General features: G+C 38.7%; 1 protein-coding gene and 1 pseudogene across 5 annotated transcripts in view; both read left to right on the plus strand.

The window, feature by feature from the left end:
- Kcnq5 (potassium voltage-gated channel subfamily Q member 5) overlaps positions 1 to 19,342 on the plus strand; it is a 478,936-nt gene that overhangs the window by 347,508 nt on the left and 112,086 nt on the right. For all 5 annotated transcript variants that reach the window (XM_004863988.3, XM_004863990.3, XM_004863991.3 and 2 more), the window contains one exon: positions 15,544 to 15,670. In XM_004863988.3, coding sequence (XP_004864045.1) covers positions 15,544 to 15,670 — 127 coding nt within the window. The remainder of the gene's footprint in view (positions 1 to 15,543; positions 15,671 to 19,342) is intronic.
- LOC106007690 (microtubule-associated protein RP/EB family member 1 pseudogene) lies at positions 5,257 to 8,958 on the plus strand (annotated as a pseudogene).

The following is a 19,342-nucleotide window of genomic DNA, read 5'->3' on the forward strand; positions in this document are numbered from 1 at the left end:
ACCCTTTTCATTCCTAATTGCATGGATTTGGGCCTTTTCTTTCCTTTTTCTGATAAGGTTGGCTAAGGGTTTGTCAATTTTGTTGATTCTTTTAAAGAGCCAACTCTTGGCTTCATTGATTTTTTGTATCATTCTCTTAGTCTCCATTGCATTGATTTCTCCTCTGATCTTTAAATTTTCCTCCCTTGTATGAGCTCTGGGGTTTGTCCTGCTCTTCTTTTTCTAGAAGCTTGAGGTTCAGCATCAGGTTGTTTAATTGGGCTTGTTCTGTTTTCCTAATATGCATATTCACTGCTAGGAATTTCCCTCATAAGACTGCTTTCATTTTGTCCCATAGATTCTGATATGTTGTATTGTCATTGTCATTTAATTTGAAGGAACTGTCTGATTTCTTCTTTAATTTCCTCTGTGACCCATTGATTATTCAGAAGTCTGTTGTTCAATTTCCACATGTTTATGAAATTTTTTGAGTTTCTTTTGCTATGGATCTCCAATTTCATCGCACTATGGTCTGATAATATACAGGGGATAACTTCAATTCCTTTGCACTCACTTAGACATGTTCTATGTGTGAGTATGTGGTCTATTTTGGAGAATGACCCATGTGCAGCTGAGAAGAATGTGTATTCTGATTTTGTGGGATGGAGGACCCTGTAAATATCTGTTAAGTTCATTTGTTCAAGAGTTCGATTGAGTTCTAGTATTTCATTACTTTTTTTTGTCTAGTTGATCTATCTATTTGTGACAGTGGGGTGTTGAGGTCCCCCACTACAATTGTATTAGTGCATATATGGCTTTTCATGTCCGTTAGTATTTGTTTTATATAGTTGGATGCACTAGTGATTGGTGCATAGATATTTATGATTGTCATCTCTTCCTCTTGGATTCTTCCCTTTACAAGGATATAGTGTCTTTCTTCATCTCTCTTCATCAGTGTTGGTTTGAAATCTACTTGATCTGCAAAGAGGATAGCTACTCCTGCTTTTTTTCAGGTTCCTGTAGCATGCAGTATTGTTTTCCACCCTTTAACTTTCAGTCTATGAGTTTCCTTTTGAATTAAGTGTGTTTCTTGTATGTAGCATATTGTTGGATTTTGCTTCTTGACCCATTCTGGCAGTCTATTTCTTTTGATTGGTGAATTGAGACCATTAATATTGATGGTTATAACTGAAACATATTGACTTGTGATTGCCATGACTTTTTCTTTTTGTTGGGTTCTCCCCCTTTACATTTAATTTCTTGTCATGCCAGATGGGTTCATTCTGCTTTGCTTCCTGGGGCTGTGATCCTCAATGTCTGTTCCTAGGATACTGTGTAAAATTTTTTGGTTTGTTATTCATGAAGTTCCTAAGGTGCTCTTTGTCATGAAAGTAACTTATTTCTCCATCAATTTTGAAAGATAGTTTTGCAGGGTACATCAACCTGGGTTGGAGGCTGTTTTCTTTTAGGGCTTGGAATATGTCACTCCAAGCTCTCCTTGCCTTGAGGGTTTGTGTTGAGAAGTCTGCAATGATTCTGATGGGCTTTCCTTTGTATGTGATTTGTTTCTTTTCTCTAAGTGCTTGTAGAACTTTGTTCTTCTGTTGAGTTTCTGGAATCTTAACAATTATATGCCTATGTGTAGTTTTTTTTTGATCAAGTCTATTTGGAGTCCTATATGCCTCACTTATCTGTATGTCAAATTCTTTCCCCCGCTTGGGAAGTTTTCTGCCATTACTTCTGTGAAGAGATTTTTATGTCATCTGCACTCTCTCCTGTTTCTTCATTGAGCCCAATCAGTCTTATGTTATTCTTCTTTGCATTGTCTAGCAGCTGCTGGATTGATTTCTCATGTTCCCTTATAATTTTGAAGCAATTTTTCTTTTCCTGGTCACTAATTGTAATCTTATCTTCTATATCTGAAATTCTGTCCTCACATTGGCTCATTCTGCTGTGTAGACTTTCAGTGGAGTTTTTCATCTCCTGGAAATCTATTTGCATCTGTTTTATGGATTCCATTTGTTTCCTATGTTGGGATTCCATCATGTTCCTGAGCTCCTCTCTAGATTTATTAATCATGTGTTGCACTAGGGGCACAATTTCTCCTGTTATCTGAGAAATTATTTCTGATTTCATTTTTTCCAGATCCCCTTTTGTTCCCTGTTCAGTGGGTCCAGGTGGTTGAGTATCAGAGTGTTCCATCTCATTTCCCTTTGGGGTTGCTGTGGGTGATCTGGAAATCTCGTTTTGAAACTTATTTACATGTTTTCTCATTTTGACTGGGGGGCAGGGGGGTGCTTTTGGCCCCCATGCAGCTCACCTCCTCTGAGCTGGGAGAGGTGGGACAGGGGCTGGGAGTGGCGGGACAGATGGTGGCCCGAAAGCCCCTTCCTCTGGGCCTGGAGCAGCAGGATGGAAGGCAGCCCCAAAGCCCTCTCCTCTGGGCTGGGAGTCAGATGCCAACGTTCTTACAATGGTCTAAAGACTGGAGAGTCTGCTCTTCTGTTCACACCTCTCCTCACCTCAGTCCTTCTCCCTCACTCAGTCTCCTTCAGCCACCTGGCCTCCTGCTCCTCATTCGCAGTGCTAGCTCTGGTACCAACTGATCCCTCTACCTAGAAGCTTCTTCTGTCAGAGAGCTGCTCAGTTTACTCCTTTAGCCACTTCAAGTCTTCTCAGAAAAATCCACTGTCTTAGTTATTTTTCTCTCATTGCTGAGACAAAATACCCAACACCCAAAGTTAAAGGGGAAAGGTTTATTTGGTTTACAGTTCATAAAGTTTTCAGTCTGTAATCAAATGGCTCCAAGGCAGGGAGGCAGAGAAACAGTAGTTCATGGTGGCAGAAGACAGCAGAACCAACAAGGGGCCTTAACAGCATCTTTCTGCCTCTTTCATCTTATTCAGACTACTTAGGACAGGTAGCACTCACACCCTTAATCCTAGTGTCCTCCAGTCTGGCCCCACCATGAATTAATCATACACTTAGACTCAGCCGCCTCTGAAACAGCATGAGGCTTTGGGGGACCATCTAAACGGAAGCCATAACATCCACCCTGAATGTCCTTTTGAAGAGTGGAAACCTTCCAGCTCTTCCCAACATCTTTCCTCTTTCATCATTCTCTACAGCATTCATTTCCCAATGCTTGGAAAAATGTTCCTGTTCATCCTATCATCTGCTTCTCTACACTAGAAGCAGCAAATAGGCATGGATCTTTCACTCTGGTCACTTTTCTATCCCCAGAGTCTAGAAAAATACCTAGCACATAGAAAGCACTGAATAAATACTTAATGAACAGCTTTACTTTATTTAATAAGTGCAGAGTGGTTTCTATGTGGCAGACACTGTTTTGAGCACTGTGAAAATATTGATTTGTCTAGCAACAACCCTATTAAGAAGGGATTTTTTTAATCCCTGTTTTATAGAAAAGGGACCTGAGGCACAGAGAAGGTAAGTTAAATTTTACCCATCTTGTAAGCGGCAAAGCGCCATCATGCTTCTAACCCCTGGGTTCTGCTAAATGAATCAGTGGAATATAATGGAATATAATCTGTTTTCCTATGCTTTGTCCTAAGCATACTTTTGTGACCAAATTCATGATCCCTGTGCCTGACACTAACCCAGAAAGTCAGTGTGCTGGCCTTCTGCTTCCAGGCACTGCAGTGTATCCAGGGGCCAATATCAGGGAGAGAGGAAGCAAGTAAGCTTATATACCAGGGCAGGTCTGGTAACTTTTCTGTAGAGTTATGGAAAGGATAAGAAAAGAAAGTGCAAGCCCGGGGATTTAGCTCAGTGGTTTCGCCTCCTGCTGCACAAGTGCAAGGACCCGAGTTCGATCCCCAGTACCAAAAAAAAAAAAAGAAAGAAAGTGTAAATTCAGGTCAAAAACAATAGTGAAGACAGGGCTGTAGAAATGAGTCTCATCCCCTTGGATACATTGTAGACTCTGGTCCAATTTGTCATGCTACTGCAAGGCTTCGGACATCCACAGAACACAGGGGCATTGGAGCTTCCTGTGGCACGGACCAACACATGTTTGCATTCTAATTTATGCAGCTAGCTCCAGCTTATTGGAATGATAACCTCAGTGTTTGGGAAATATTTAAGATGACAGAAAGAGGATAATTAGAATTTGGAAGGAGATATATCCCTTTCCAGTTTTCCATTAAGTTGATACTTATAAAATCTCTGCTAACAAACTGTTGCCAAATAAAGATCATTCTGGGTTTTCTTTAATTAAAGAGATAGCTTGGTTGTAATTATTCCATTAATTGTTTAAATGCAAATAAGTGCTATTAAGAATCTTTAAAAGTATTTTCTTCTAAATATGCTAAACATTCCCCCTTGTCATCTCATATCAATTCTTAATTTGCCTAGTGTCATGGCTTGTGTGTAGATGCCCCTTCAAAGGCTCATGTGGTCATAGGTGGGGCTTTTTCAAAGGTGGCTGAATCTAGAGTGTGTGCTTGATTCATGGTGCAATGCTAGAAGTAAGGATGCTAGGATTAAGGTTGGGTGATTACTAAATCAGTCCACTGATTGGTTTGGCACTGCCCTAATCCCAGTAGCCTGGATGCAAATATAGGGGACAGAAAGAGGCTTGTCTTGTCCTTTGATTGCTTTCTTGCTTATTTTGCTACCTTCTACTCATCATAAACTGTTTCCCCTCTACAATGCCTGTCTGCCACGCCACACCGCCTTGGAGTCAGCCAATTATGGACTGTAACCTCTACAAACTGTGAGCTAAATAAACCTCTCCCCTTTTAACTTTGGGTGACAGGTATTTTGTCTCAGCAATGATAGATAAAGAACTAAGACACCTAGTAAATCCTCTTTTAATAAATGATACAAAAATAAGCTGTATGCAAACTCTAGTCAGAATGATCACAAATTCTGCATTGGTAGAATCTTAATAGAATAGTGTTGTGCTCTAGAAGGTAAGATTCCATTGAAACCATATATACTATGCAAACAAGCAGGGTAAAATAAAGAAATAAAAATTGAAATTTTCAACCCTGTAAGCAATTCATACTCTCTGATGATATACCGTCTTGGGAATATGAAGATAAGCTGCAAACACCGTACCTGACCAACTCTTAGACACTCTTTACCATGGGAAGAAAACTCCTTGCTTTAACATCTCTTTATTTCCTGCCTACCAAGACAAGGGCTGGGAGGTGAGAGAGGCAGGAAGCTCTCACACACTCCACATCTGTATAGTCCCATCCTCCAGCCTCTGTCAGAGCAAGACTCCACAGGCCAGTTCTTGTAGGGGAGATGACGGTGCTTCTTCCCCAGATGAGGGGGCCTTCCTGGACCAGCCTGGAAGGTGAGCATCATGAAGGGATGGAAGTGGGTGAGATGGAGGTGAGAGTTACTTCCTTTTCAGCCAAGGAAAGTTCTTAGAGCCCTCCTGTTTCCAGAGGAGAATCCACCCCTGTGGGCTCCTTGTTATTTTTGCCTTGAGCCCGCCCATCCCCAGTCAACTCTACCCATGCTGGAGACTCACTTCCAGGGCACCTTGCTCCAGGACTTCTTTTGTATAGATTTTACAAAGGGTCAACCTGACACTGCGGTATTGCTTTGCATCTAGTCAGGCATCCTCAGGAAATGGTACAACGTGTACTTGCTCTCTCCAGTGCATTCTTTCTGGGCCGGATCCCTACTTCTAATAGTTATTTTTGCCCAGAACCTTCCTCTTGTTAATGTTCTATTAAATCAGTCCATATATGGATTCTATTTCCATGGCTTTGATCACTACCTGTGTACACTATGTCAAAATTGTACATCAGTCCTCTCACATATCCTTATACTACCACCGTGGTCTCCAAATCAAGTGTCATGTTGCTGGGTAGGAATAAGTGGGCAACCAAATAAAAGAGCAAGAGAGCAGAACAGAGGTTCATGTTACTGTGCCAGATCAGTTATCTCCTGCACTAAGTGATTTTCCACATCAGTCCCAATGACGGCAATTCATCTTATGGATGGAGGTCATCCCCTAGCAGAGGTTGTCTGGAAGGTGTGTATAATAGGTGTGAGCCGGCAGTGGCCTATTAATTAAAATATATTGATGATGTGAGATTTGGCAGCCATAACATTCCAAATACTATTACAGGCTAATGAGAGTGATGGATTCTATACAATAAGAGTCATCTCTGCCTAAAATAAAAGCTAGACATAGCAGGATCAGGCATTTTCTCCCCAACAAGAAAACTTCAGAAAAACAAATGAGAATCAGGCAGCGGCTTGGTGGATACTACAACAGAGAACTGGAGTGTGATAGAAACAGAGAATACCCCATATATTCATTGGATTCAGCTGTCAAGATAAGTCACCATTTAAATTAAATCTGCCATATGCTATACTTTATGCTCAGGAATAACAAAAATTGGCATTCTGAAACACTAGAAATTTCTCAGGTAATTTGTTTTTACTACCATTTTAGTTTCTCTTTAGCCAGTGGTTATAGATGACATATTCAAGCTTAATCAATTGTTTAATGGTTCAAATGAACAACAGGCAAAATTATTCAATAAATTGGCTCATTGTCTGTGGACAGCCCTTTCATCTTGTTCAGTTTGAGAGTATATTTGATTTATAGCATGACTAGTCTTGAAAGACTTTAATAGGTGACAGGCAAGAATTAGAGTTATAAATAAATATCTCAGAAACATGATAGATTTCATAAAGGACTTTGAAGATATACATAGTTAATGATACTGAAACCATTAATATAAATTATACTGCATATACTTGAATTTTCTTTGTAATCTAGATGCTCAAGATAGCAGAAAACTTCAAATTTCCTTCAATTTAGAAAATGTTAATGGAATACTGTTACAATGCCATTAATGTACATACTTACGGGACAGTTAATTTTTTATGTCTGTCAGAGATTACACTAAGCTAATGTTAACTTTCTGTTTATAATATATTCTATTAAGAAGATCTCCTGTATATCTTCATTCTTGAGTTTTTGTTGCTTCTGTTTTTCTACATGAGACTAGCTGACAGGATCCCAATGTCAAGCTCTGAAAGCTTTTGTGCAGGTGAGCATACAGGTGCACCTGCAGTATAAACACAGAGTTGCGGATTCTCCTCATACCTCTAAAACTCACCAAAGGTTATTATGTTCCCTGGAGTATATTAAGACCAATAGTACACTCTACAGTAATGGGAAAAAATCTATAATCTAGGTAATAAAATGCACTTTGGTGCTTACAGTCATGGATAGGAGAGGAGGAAGGCAGGGGTGGGCTTTGAATTGAAACGACACCTGTTTAGCAAGGTGGTCTACATGGAACCTGGATCAGGTGGCCCATCTTCTTCTGTCAGAAGCAGAGGAAGGTCTAAAGTGAAGCTTAGAGCATAGGGAAGAAGCAAGACATATGGTTCCTGCTTCATTCCAACACAGCCTGGCCTATAGCTTTTACTCCTCTATATGCCATGATCCCAATGGTTTTTAGTTTTTGTAGGTTATGCCTACCATTTTTACACCCTACCAATAACATGTACATCCCCATTAGTAGCCCAGTGGTTGAGGTTCTTCAGTCCCAGCCTCTCCAGCAACACAGGTGCTGACCTATCCATGACTGAGTAAATGAAGCACACTGGCTGCTTCCACTTAGCCTTTGGGAGCCACCTGCCTCCACCCTGAACTTCCATTTCCCTCAACACCCTCAACACGAAGACGGAACCAGAGCCAGGCATGGGCAATGGACGCGGTTCCCTTGAGAGCCGAAGACAGCAGTGAATGTATACTCGACGTCAGTCACCAGTGATAATCTAAGTCGACATGACATGCTGGCCTGGATCAATGAGTCTCTGCAGTTGAATCTGACAAAGATCGAACAGTTGTGCTCAGGAGCTGCCTATTGTGAGTTTATGGGCATGCTTTTCCCTGGCTCCATTGCCTTGAAGAAAGTGAAATTCCAAGCTAAGCTAGAATATGAATATATCCAGGACTTCAAAATACTGCAAGCAGGTTTTAAAAGGATGAGTGTTGACAAAATAATTCCTGTGGATAAATTAGTAAAAGGAAAGTTTCAGGACAATTTTGAATTTGTTCAGTGGTTCAAGAAGTTTTTTGATGCAAACTACGATGGAAAAGAGTATGACCCTATAGCTGCCAGACAAGGTCAGGAAACTGTGGTGGCTCCTTCCCTTGTTGCTCCAGCTCTGAATAAACCGAAGAAACCTCTCAGCTCTAGAAGTGCAGCTCCACAGAGATCCATTTCAACACAGAGAACTACTGTGACTCCTAAGGCTAGCCCCAGGGTGGTGCGGAAGAATCCTAGTGTGGGCAACAGGGATGATGAAGCAGCTGAACTGATGCAGTAGGTCAACATATTGAAACTTACTGTTGAAGACTTGGAGAAAGAAAGAGATTTCTACTTCGGAAATCTAAGGAACATTGAATTGATTTGTCAGGAGAATGAGGGGGAAAATGACCCTGTATTGCAGAGGATTGTAGACATTCTCTATGCCACAGACGAAGGCTTTGTGTTACCTGATGAAGAGGGCCCACAGGAAGAACAAGAAGAGTATCAACACCCTGGACCAGCAGAGCAGTGTCGGAATTCTTCAGTCCAAATCATGTGCCTAACTGTAAAATACTCCCTTTTATTATTCGTAGAAGATTCACTGGTTTCTTTTCATAAGCAAAAAGTACCTCTTTTTAAAAGTGCACTTTGCAGAAGTTTCACTCCTTTTCCAATAAATTTGAGTTAGGAGCTTTTACCTTGTAGCAGAGCAGTGTTAACATCTAGGTGGTTCATTTGAGGAACAAAGAGGCTGACTGTGGGGCTTACCATGCAGATGCTGGTCACACTGGTTGCTGGAGAAGGTGTTTTTCTGTAATGCACTGAGGTGCCAACTTCAGTAGAGAAATGTAAAGACTGAATTGAATTTTAACCTAATGTGAAATCTTGGCAAATGAATAATAAATGAATAAATAAATAATATATGAATGACTTAAGAGTATTTAAAATATGCTTCCATATGTCAAAATATAAAATGTAACAAGACAGAAGATTTTATGTTTCTGTCGTGCCTGGGAAGGAAGGGCCAGACCATGGAACCTTCAAAACCTACTGTTACAGGCCTTGCAGGGCTATGTGAATACTCACAGCCCAAGGCTTTGGCCCAAAAGGAGAGTTTAAGAAGTTGCTTTGTAAAACCATTTGGTGTCATTAACCAATTGCATCCCTGCTAAATGCAAGAGGCATGGTTGCTTAGATGAATAGAGGGTATTCAGGCCTGAGGTGTTTGAGGTGAAGAGCTCAATTTTTATTGAGCATTTCTCTGATAATTTTTTTAGTTACCCCTGAAATTTCTGTGTATTATGTTTTTTGGGAAATGAGGTGTGTCCAGTTTTATAATTTTAACAACTACTGGGGACTTGCCACATCTCTGGGATTTGGATGGGTTTTTAAAAAAAAAGAAAGAAAGAAAGAAATTTCTAGGTGTTCTCAATCCAATCAAGTTGACAATCAAGATAAACTATCACAATCAAAAATATTGTACTGTTCACTGTCCACCCCAGAAAAGGGGACACCTAGTTCCTGCTCCTGACCGCTATGGTCTTAGCCTGTGACCCAACCCTTCCTTCCTCTGTTACAAAGTGTACATCAGTCATTCAGAATGTGCTAGTTTCAAGCTTTTACCTTCCATATGCTCTTTTGAAGAACCTCTGAGATAAACTGATGTCTTCATCACTCTTGTGAGACACAATACCCAACCCCAGCAGCTTAAAGAAGTAGAGGTTTGAACTGATGTCTTTTGGAGATTTAAGTCCATGTTTGGCTGGCTCCATGACAGGGAGGCGTGGTGGCATGGCCTGGTCAGAGGGGAGCTGCTCACAACATGGCAGTCAGAAAGAGGAGAAAGAAGGAAGGAACAGAAGAGTGACACCTACCCTTCCGGGTCACGCCCCCATTGACCCACTTCTTCTGACCAGGCCCTACCTCCTAATGGCCAGTCAGCTGTTGCACCCTCATGATCCAATCAACTTCCAAACACAAGAGGCTTTGAAAGAACACCCTCGACGTAAACAGTAACAATGGGCATTGTCACAGGTATACTTAAAATGATTGCTTTTCAGGAGATTTACATTTTAGCAAGTGTGAAAAACTTGACAGGATAAATCATGTGCAGAGAAATCTCAAGAATCAACTAACCAGAGTGAAGACCTACAGAGGATTTTGCTGCCCAAATATTCACCTAGCAGAGTCTTCTGGGCCTTGCAGTCACAGAGGCTGGCCTCAGTTATACTCTTTCAAAACTCTCTCTGTCATTATTTCCCAAGGCAGGAAGCATTGATGCCCTTTTATGCCACATTCGGCTTCTCCCTATCCCCACCTCACCCCCACTTCTATGTCCGCCTGCGCTCTTCTTAAAGTTCTGTCTGACTCACTAGCTCCACCATGCAAGCATGATTCTAAAGGTATTCGTGTGCCTTCAACTCTGGGTTGAATTAGCCCCTTTGGTGAAAGTATTCATTCTTTCAAATTCCCTTCCAATACACTTCTAGTTAATATATCTTCCAAAAAATAAGGAGAAATTTTAAAATTAAATTGATGGTGGTATAGGATATCCCAGAGGTAGTGGTTAGTAAGCATGTTTTTAGGATACCTCTCTGTTCTCTGAAAGAAAGAAAGTTCAAAAAGATAATTTACTTTTGAATATGTATTTCCACATTCTAGTTTAAGTAAGAAAGCATTTCTAGATCTGTATTTCATTTCCCAAATATGTATTAGAGTGGTAGAATTTGCCAGATCACGAAGAATTATAACTGCAACCCATCTGATTGATGCCTTTCTTTGCACAATTCGTTCCTGCCAGGATTATGTGAGGAGGTACTCTGGCCTGCTCACCCTATGCTACTTTAAGTATATGCACACACACAGAAAGGAATAAAAATAGCCAGAAATTGATTGTGTTGATATTTGGAATGAATCATTGTTCCAATTCTGTGTGTCTAATTAGCCACAGCTCTTCAAGAATCAGTGCACATGTCACAGGGTTTCTAATGTTGGTATTTCATTTACACAAAAATGCTATTTGATGGCATAAGACTATGAAAAAGTAATAGTCACTGCAGACAGCTTGTAGATTAGGCAAAGGTCACTGGTTTTAAAGAATCATGCTGTTAATTAGTGAGAAAACAACTAGAACATGTGCTTTTAGGCATCATCAATTTGTACCCAAAAAAAATCAATCAATTTTTACTAAAAACCACTTTAAGTAACTAAAAAAAAATAACTGCAAGGATAGATTTAGGTCCTGAAAGATATATCAAAGCCAAACCCATTAATGAAATAGTGTCGCAGTTCTCTGATGTGACACATGAAGAGATTTCTTTAATATCTGGAAAAGAAGATTTAGTAATGCTACATGAGTACTCTCAATAGCTACTGTAGACAGAATTCAAGATGAGTGATATCAGTGCTTCCTAGGTTTCTTCATTTCTCTATGCATTTCCTTGGTCTTTAATAAGAATAGGAAAGATGTTCTATGTTTAACTAAAATTATGTGAGCCCTGATGAGGAAATTCTGTAACTTCTTCAACACAAGTGACAGAAATAATAAGCATTGCTCTTGGTTCTGCAAGACAGCTTGACAAAGCCAAGTTTCTAGCAGCTTCCACAAGAAAAGACGGAGTTAGCATTAATAACACCAGCCTTACCTTACAGCTTTGCTCACGGTAAATCATGGACCATATTATTCACTAATCTCTTCAACAGTTTAGCTCAACTAGAACCAAGTAACAGAAGGCTGACTGATTTACTTAAGATACAGCAACAAAGAAGAATCACTTCTCACCTAAATCATTTCAGCTGAACCAAACAGATATTCACCTCATTGGAAAATAAAATGCAACCTCCTCTTAAGGGTGATTTAGAGAGCACCACTAAATTAACACAAGTGAGATCAGATATAGCATCTGGACCTGGAGAGGAATGCATTTCCTCCTATGAGTTGATTCCCTTGGCTAGACTGCTGACAAGGACTATTTTTTTCATTGAAAATTTTATTGAGATAGTTTTAGAGCCTCATGCAATTTTAAGAAATAATACTCAGATACCCTGTGTACATTTTCCCCACATGGTAACATTTTGTAAATCTGTAGTACACTATCACAACCAGGATAATGCTGTCAATACAATCCCCAGGCCTTGTTCAGGTACCTCCAGTTTTACTTGTACATATTTGTACATGCATTTAGCTCTCTACAATTTTATGACTTATGCAGACTTGTGCACTTAACAGGACAGTCCAGACACAGAACAGTTTAATCACCACAAGGCTCTCTTAAGCCGCCCTTTTTATTACCACACACACTTCCTCCCTCGAATTCGTCCACCACCCTCTCCCCACAGTGGCCCAAAGCTTAGCCACCGCTGATTTGTTCTCCATCTCTTAATATTTTTCATTTCAGAAAGGTAAAATAAGTGGAATAATATGGTATGTAACCTTTTAAATTGGCTTTTTTTCACTCACCATAATTCCCCAGTGATTTCTCCACCTTGTTGCATCAATAGTTCATCCATTATTATTGTTGAATAGTATTCTGTAGTAGAGAGAGAAGACGGCATGTTTAACCATCCTCATGGTAAAAGACACCTGAGCTGTTTTATTGTTTTGGTCATTATGAATAAATCTGCTATGAATATTTATAATTATAAGCTTTCATTTTGCTAGAATGAATGTCCAAGAGTTCAGAGGCTGAGTTGTAACTGTTAAGTTTTATAAGAAACTGTAAAATAATGTTTTCTGGATGGATTGTACTTTTTCACATTCCCATCATGGATGTGCAAATGGCCTGGCTTCCCCACACCCTCCCTAGCATATGGTGTTATTGCTATTTTTGGTCACTACATTTTATTTTAACCATTCCGATGTCAGTGTTGTGCTATCACACTGTGGTTTTCATTTGCATTCCCCTGATGACTGATGATGTCAAATATCTTTTCATCTGATTATTTGCCATCAGCACTTCCTCTCTGATGTGTATCCTCTCCTATGATGATTCTACTCATATATTTTGCCAATTTTATAAACAAATTTTTCCACTGTTGAATTTTAAGATTTCTTTATATATTCTATATACTAATCCTTTGTCAGATATGTGGTTTGCAAATATTTTCTCCTGGTCTATAATTTGTCTTTTTATCCTCTTTATGTAAGCTTTCATAGAATAAAACTTTTAATTTTTATGGAGCAAATGCATCAATTTTGTCTTATTATTTGTACTTTTGATGTCATCTAAGAACTCTTTGTTTAGCCAAATCCCCAAAATCTTCCCTAATACTTTTCACTAAAAGTTTTACTGCCATGAACCCTTTAATTTGATTTCTGTACACAGTGTGAGGTCTGGATTGGTTTTTAGGACGTCTTCAGGGGTGGTCTTGAGTATTCTCCAGCATTGATTGTTGAAAGGCTATTCTTTCTCCATTGAATTATATCACATTTAAAAGATGAATCAGAAAGTGTTTTCTCCTTTTCTATTTTCTGGAAGAAATCATAGGAAATTGGACTACTTTTTTTTCTTAAATATTTGGCTGATTACAGCAGTAAAACCATTTAGCCTGGACATTTCCGTTTCCTTCTTAGTTACAAATCCAATTTCTTTAGAAGATATAGGACTTTCCAGATTATCTATTTCTTCTCTGTTGAGTTTTCATGAATTTGATACTTTTCTTCTGATTTGTCAAATTTATGTAGATAGTTATTCATGTGTTTCTCATATTTTTAATAGCTGCAGTGCCCATGTAATTTAACTTGCCTCATTGCAGCATGAAAATAATGCAGGGCTGTGGACATACTTTTCTTAAAAACAGTGGGCACATATCTATTGCTGTATCTGTTTTCATGAAAAAGAAAAATCTTTCCATGGTAGTACCTGGGGGTTTAGACCACATTTCAGTTTTTCCTGGGTATCTCTTATAGCATGACCTCTGACAAATGGAGTGCCAAACGTCCTGGTTTAAATTAGAATTAATGGAAAGGATATGCAAAGAATGGGCCTGCATTTAAACATAGGCTGAATGCCAACATGATTACTCGAGCATTTTAGGCCTCAGCGTGGTTTCTATATGTAGAAAGATGTTCTGGATTTAAACCAGATGATCAGACGGGTTTGACACCTTAATAAATGAATAGATTCAACAGATATGTATACAAAGCTCAAACTAAACAAAACCCTCAGATCATCAGTGAGTAAGTATATGAATGATAGTTTGGTCATCGGTGCATAGAGTCATATTCAGGATGCATCCTATGAGTAGCTCTAAACCACTGTGAGTAAGCAGTGATGATGTGGGAGATTTATTTCCCATCATGAGAAGAATTTGTGAATTACTTAGTGCTAAATAACAGAAGGTTAGAATGGTAGGTCTCTACTGGGCATTTCAAAGCGGCAGCATATCTTTACAAAATCACTACAGAAACAGACATTTGTCTCAAACTTGCAACATAAAATGCCATTGTAATAAATTTGGTGACAGTTTTTGTCTTGGGCATGGGGTGAAAGAATGGGGCATAGATTAGAACCTTTACTTTCCATAATTCTCGATATTTCTGTGATATTTGGAGTTTACTAGATACCTTGCATTCCTTTTACAATGGAGCTATTATAATAAAACCGATTAATAAATACTGCTATACATTATAAATGCTGAGTCAATCCTTGTTTGAAAACAAGAAAGGAAATTCTAAAAGGAAAAACAGTTTTAATAAACTTAGCATCAGTCCCTATCGGGAGAAGAGACTGCTAATCTTGTGCGAGAGATACTTCCCTTTTACAAATTCCATCTGGTTTTTCCTCCTATGACTGACTGTTTAATGAGCCACTTTAGCTGCCCTTTCCCCAGAGTTCACTCACAACTCTTCCTAAATAATCTCAATGTCATTTTGCTGGCACAGGTGCTGTTTTCCAGGCAGCTGTTGCCAAAGGGCAGTATAATAATTAACAAGCTCCAAATCTAGAGGATTCAGGGTCTCATTTCTGGCAATGGATATGTGTGCCACACACAGGGTAATGCTTTTGAAACTCACTGTTTTATGAGGAGATTTTGACACTGTAACAAAAGAGCTCAGTGTGCTTCTAAGTATTTACTTCTTTTTGTTTGAAAACAGCTCTTAAAGAATTAGAGATTAGTTCAGTCCTTGCAGCAAAATGAAAGCTCTGTTCTCTTTAGAACTTGGCCATTGTATTGAGAATCTACTCTTTCAACTCAGATATTTCACCTGCAACCAAGTAGCTGAAATCAGCTACCCTTTATATTTTAGGGGAGAACCATTATTCATCCTGTACATTTAGGATTGAGACTGATTCTTAAATGTGTAATATTAGTGACCTGAAGATTAATCAGATTCTACAATAGGAAATTCAGATAGTATGGGGTTTTGGTATTCTTCAGGTTTCGTTTGTTAAGAGATGTTCTAAACTTTGGACATGTAGTTGTTAACATATTTTAGACAGCATGCCTAAATGCACAGAAGTAGGGCTCCTAACTGATTTTCCCCATGCTTCTCTCTGATACATCTTATCTGATATTTTAGGAGTTCGTGATGATTGTCGTCTTTGGTCTGGAGTTCATCATCCGAATCTGGTCAGCAGGTTGCTGTTGTCGGTATAGAGGATGGCAAGGAAGACTGAGGTTTGCCCGAAAGCCCTTCTGTGTTATAGGTGAATACTGAAATCCTAGCTCCCACATTTGTGACCCTGCATCCTTTTCTTCTGTTTCTTTTGCATTGCAACATTTGACTAAGTGCGAATAACCACAGATGACTCATTCAATTTTCACCTCCTGGACCTTTACACTGCAGATAGTTTTATTGACTTCACATTACAGGTGGAGAAACTGAGGCAAAGAAAGGCAAAATAAGTTATGAAAAGCCATACAGGTACTAAGTGGTAGAGCTGGAATTGGAGCCAACAGATCCTCCTCTAGAATATCCATTTACATGAATTTAAGTTATACTGAAACATATGGTTCTTCAGTGTTGTCTTGAATAAGGCAACTTATACTTCAATAACTATAAAAATAATTAGCTGTACAGTATGACATCAGGCCATGCTCAATCAGATGTAATGGAGACCAGTGTATTATTTCTGGTAATGCATATCAATTTACATCCTTCAAGAATGATTGCAAATATGGATTTCTTCATGCCTTGGTAATCTTAGACTTGACAAAATGTTTTACACTCTGAAATAAGATTCTCATCACTACACAATCCCCAGAGAAGTAGCCGATCTCAGTACCTCCCTATCTGCTGTGGTTCCACAGGGATTTCATTCTGCTTGGTTATACCTTAAAATTATAGTACTCAGTGAATATGCCATAAAGCATTCTGGAGTTAAGATCTGGCATTTCCCACTAATATATTTAAAAGCATACCCAAAAATTGAAAATTTCATAAATTAAAGCTATTGTTATTGTTGTTGTGATTAGACAGCTCCATTTTGCTTTTGTGCTCTTCTGTCTTTTTTATTTGTTAGGCAGCCATTCAAACCTTGGTTGTCCTTGCTGAGGCTTACTTACTTCACCTATTTGCAACCTGAGAAAGTCAGTTTTTAATTTACAACGTAGTTTCGACTATGTATCCACAACAGGTTTGCCTCTTTTGGGGGGAAGTCAAGAATTGTTGAGTAATCTCTAGTTGGCTCTGTTGCTTGTGTTCCCTGTGGTGGAAGCAGAGTAGATTCAAGATGAAGAATGCCTCTCCATCCATAGGCATTGGTAGGAAGAACCCTTTGTTCTGTGCTGTTTTTGTAGTATACATATTTCAAGGGAATTCAACCAGAATTTATGGAAGTTTAGAGTTACAGCAGTGAAATTCTAAGTTAAATCAATCTTTAAATGCCCATTTGACTTCACTACTGTAATCTATTTACCCAGCTGTCTCTCATCAACAAGAATAAGCCTTCATTTTGGGAGCTATCATTCTGAGATATAGAAGAAGGCAGGTGGTAATTTCCAGCCTTGCAGGTCTGTCCAGCTCCAAGGCACAGTAGTGAAAACATTTGATTTTTTTTTCCCTGAAGATTTTTCCTCTTCTGAATTCTTTGCTCAAGCAACATTATGAAGGACTGTAACTTGACATGAAACTACTGCCCAACAAGTACTCTCTGTCCCGTGAGGGACACAAACAAAACAATTCTCAAGGCAGATGGCTGGCCAAGATTCACTCAACCTCTATGGGATAAGGTTGGTTCATGGATGACTGCAGGAATGTTCCATTCCAGATTTTAAAAGCAATTAAAAATTGGTTTTGCTCCAATTCCAGAGGCAATGCCAATGTATTTCTGGCCTCCAGGCTAAAAAAGAAAGTTCTTCCCCAAATGCCTGCTGCTTTTTGATAGCTGTTTTCCACCACAATGGAAAACATCTTAGTCCTTTAATCTTTCTCTTCCTATCTCAGGTCCTTGCAGGTCTTATTCTAAAACTGATGCGATGTTATCTGTAAGCTTACTTACCTTTGCACCTATCAACAGTGACCTCAGAAATTTAGTAACATACGATTTAGGCAAAAATCTGTTTTCTTAGCTCTTCAGGCCTTTTTCTTCATTGTATAGTTCACATCTACTAAATTAATTCCTTTGAATGAAAATTCTATGTGTAAATATATAATAAATTCCCAATTGAATAAAGACCAAGTGTATATTATTACTTACAGTAATAATAGCCATGCATTTTTTCATTATTTTATTAAGTGTCCACGTAATAATTTGTTTTTCGTTTTCTTCTTTTTTTCATTAAGTTTATTGGTGCATTTTAGGTATACAATACAGTTACATTCATCATTGAGATCTCGTACCTTTATATGAGGTATCTTGGTTCTTATTTTTTTCCCCATTCCCCTGCCCTCCCTTCACCCCATGTAACAATTTGATCTAGGTTCCAGCTGAATTGATGTAATAGTGAAACATGTTCAAAGTGTCTTATCAACATGAGATCATTAAAAATTAACCTAAATTCATGACCCTAAATTGGGTCATGAATATGACCCAAACGTCATATGCTCTAAGGTAGCACACTGTCCTAGATGGCTGCTGAGACCTTTTCTTGGCCTATTTTGTAGGTCAAAAAAAATGCTTAACAAAATGGTAAAGTGGGCCCTGTGGCTTTTATTCAAGCAAATGTATCTTGGCAAAATGAAAAAAGAAGTAACACATCTCTCTCATCTGTCTGTGATAGCTGTTCTGAGTGAGAGATTGAAAATGTATCCAAAACTTCTCAAGACTTCCTGTATTTGTAAGATTTGATTACTCCGAACATGCCGAATACACACCCAAGCTTTTGTCCAAGTCTTGAGCATTCAAGAAAAGACTAGAATCCTGATCTATGCCTTTAATGTGGCAAATGCTTCCTACAACCACATCAATATTAACCTTTACTGTGGGAGACAGACAGACGCTGAAGCCCTGGTCATCCAGAAAGTCTCTTATAGTATTCTGCCTTCCTCACCAACTTATAGCATTTGGACCCAGTCAGATTGAGGTCCTGTGGGCTAGTTCCCCTTTTCCTATGAGTAGTACCCTTTCTGAACTGCCCACCCTTCCTATCCCTGAACTCCAGCCAAAAGCAGGAGCATTTCAAAAATTTATTGATTTAAGAAATCACAAAATCATTGTATATTTATGTCTGAAAAAATATTTTAAACAACCATAACCAAAGGGAATAGAAAAGTCTGTTTAATATTTTTAATTAAGGGCTTTCTTTCATTACTACATTGATTTTTTTTCTGCTTGATTATGAGAGTTTGTTTGCAAGATTGTTAAAATCTTATCTAGAATTACAGAAGTCTTCCTTGTTCCTATGTGTTCAATTTACATGTCTCCCCTAAGACGCTTTCATAATAACATTCCTGCAGCTGTGGGCAATAATCATCTCATCAATGATTTGGAAAATCAAGTATATTTTGGGATAACTACTTGAACTGCCCCTCATTTACTAGTGCTGGATGCTTTAAGATTTTCTACATTCCAACACGAGTCATTCACCAAAATAACATCAGTACTGAAAATGTATGAATAGCCTCAAAGACCAATATTATAGTCATTTTTTTACAGCTTTCATTAATGACTTTCCTGAAAGTTCCAAATAGCGCCGAAGGCTGACAGTTAGATTACGATAATGAACCTGATATGCCCAGAACACCAACATGTTACTCCCAACAGTGACTTCTTTTTATTCCTTGGTGATTCATAAAGACAGATATTAACAGGCCATATTTTTCAGCCTTTAGTGTGTCTCAGTAAAGCAGAAACTACAAGCCTGTTAGTAAATCTGGATCTATATTTGATGCTAAATGTAAGTTGATTTCTTATTGCTATTTTAACAGCTATTCTTCG

The sequence above is a fragment of the Heterocephalus glaber genome, unplaced genomic scaffold, assembly GCF_053883595.1.
Source record: "Heterocephalus glaber isolate CG9 unplaced genomic scaffold, H.glaber_assembly_v1.0 deba00000818, whole genome shotgun sequence".
NCBI lineage: Eukaryota > Metazoa > Chordata > Mammalia > Rodentia > Bathyergidae > Heterocephalus > Heterocephalus glaber.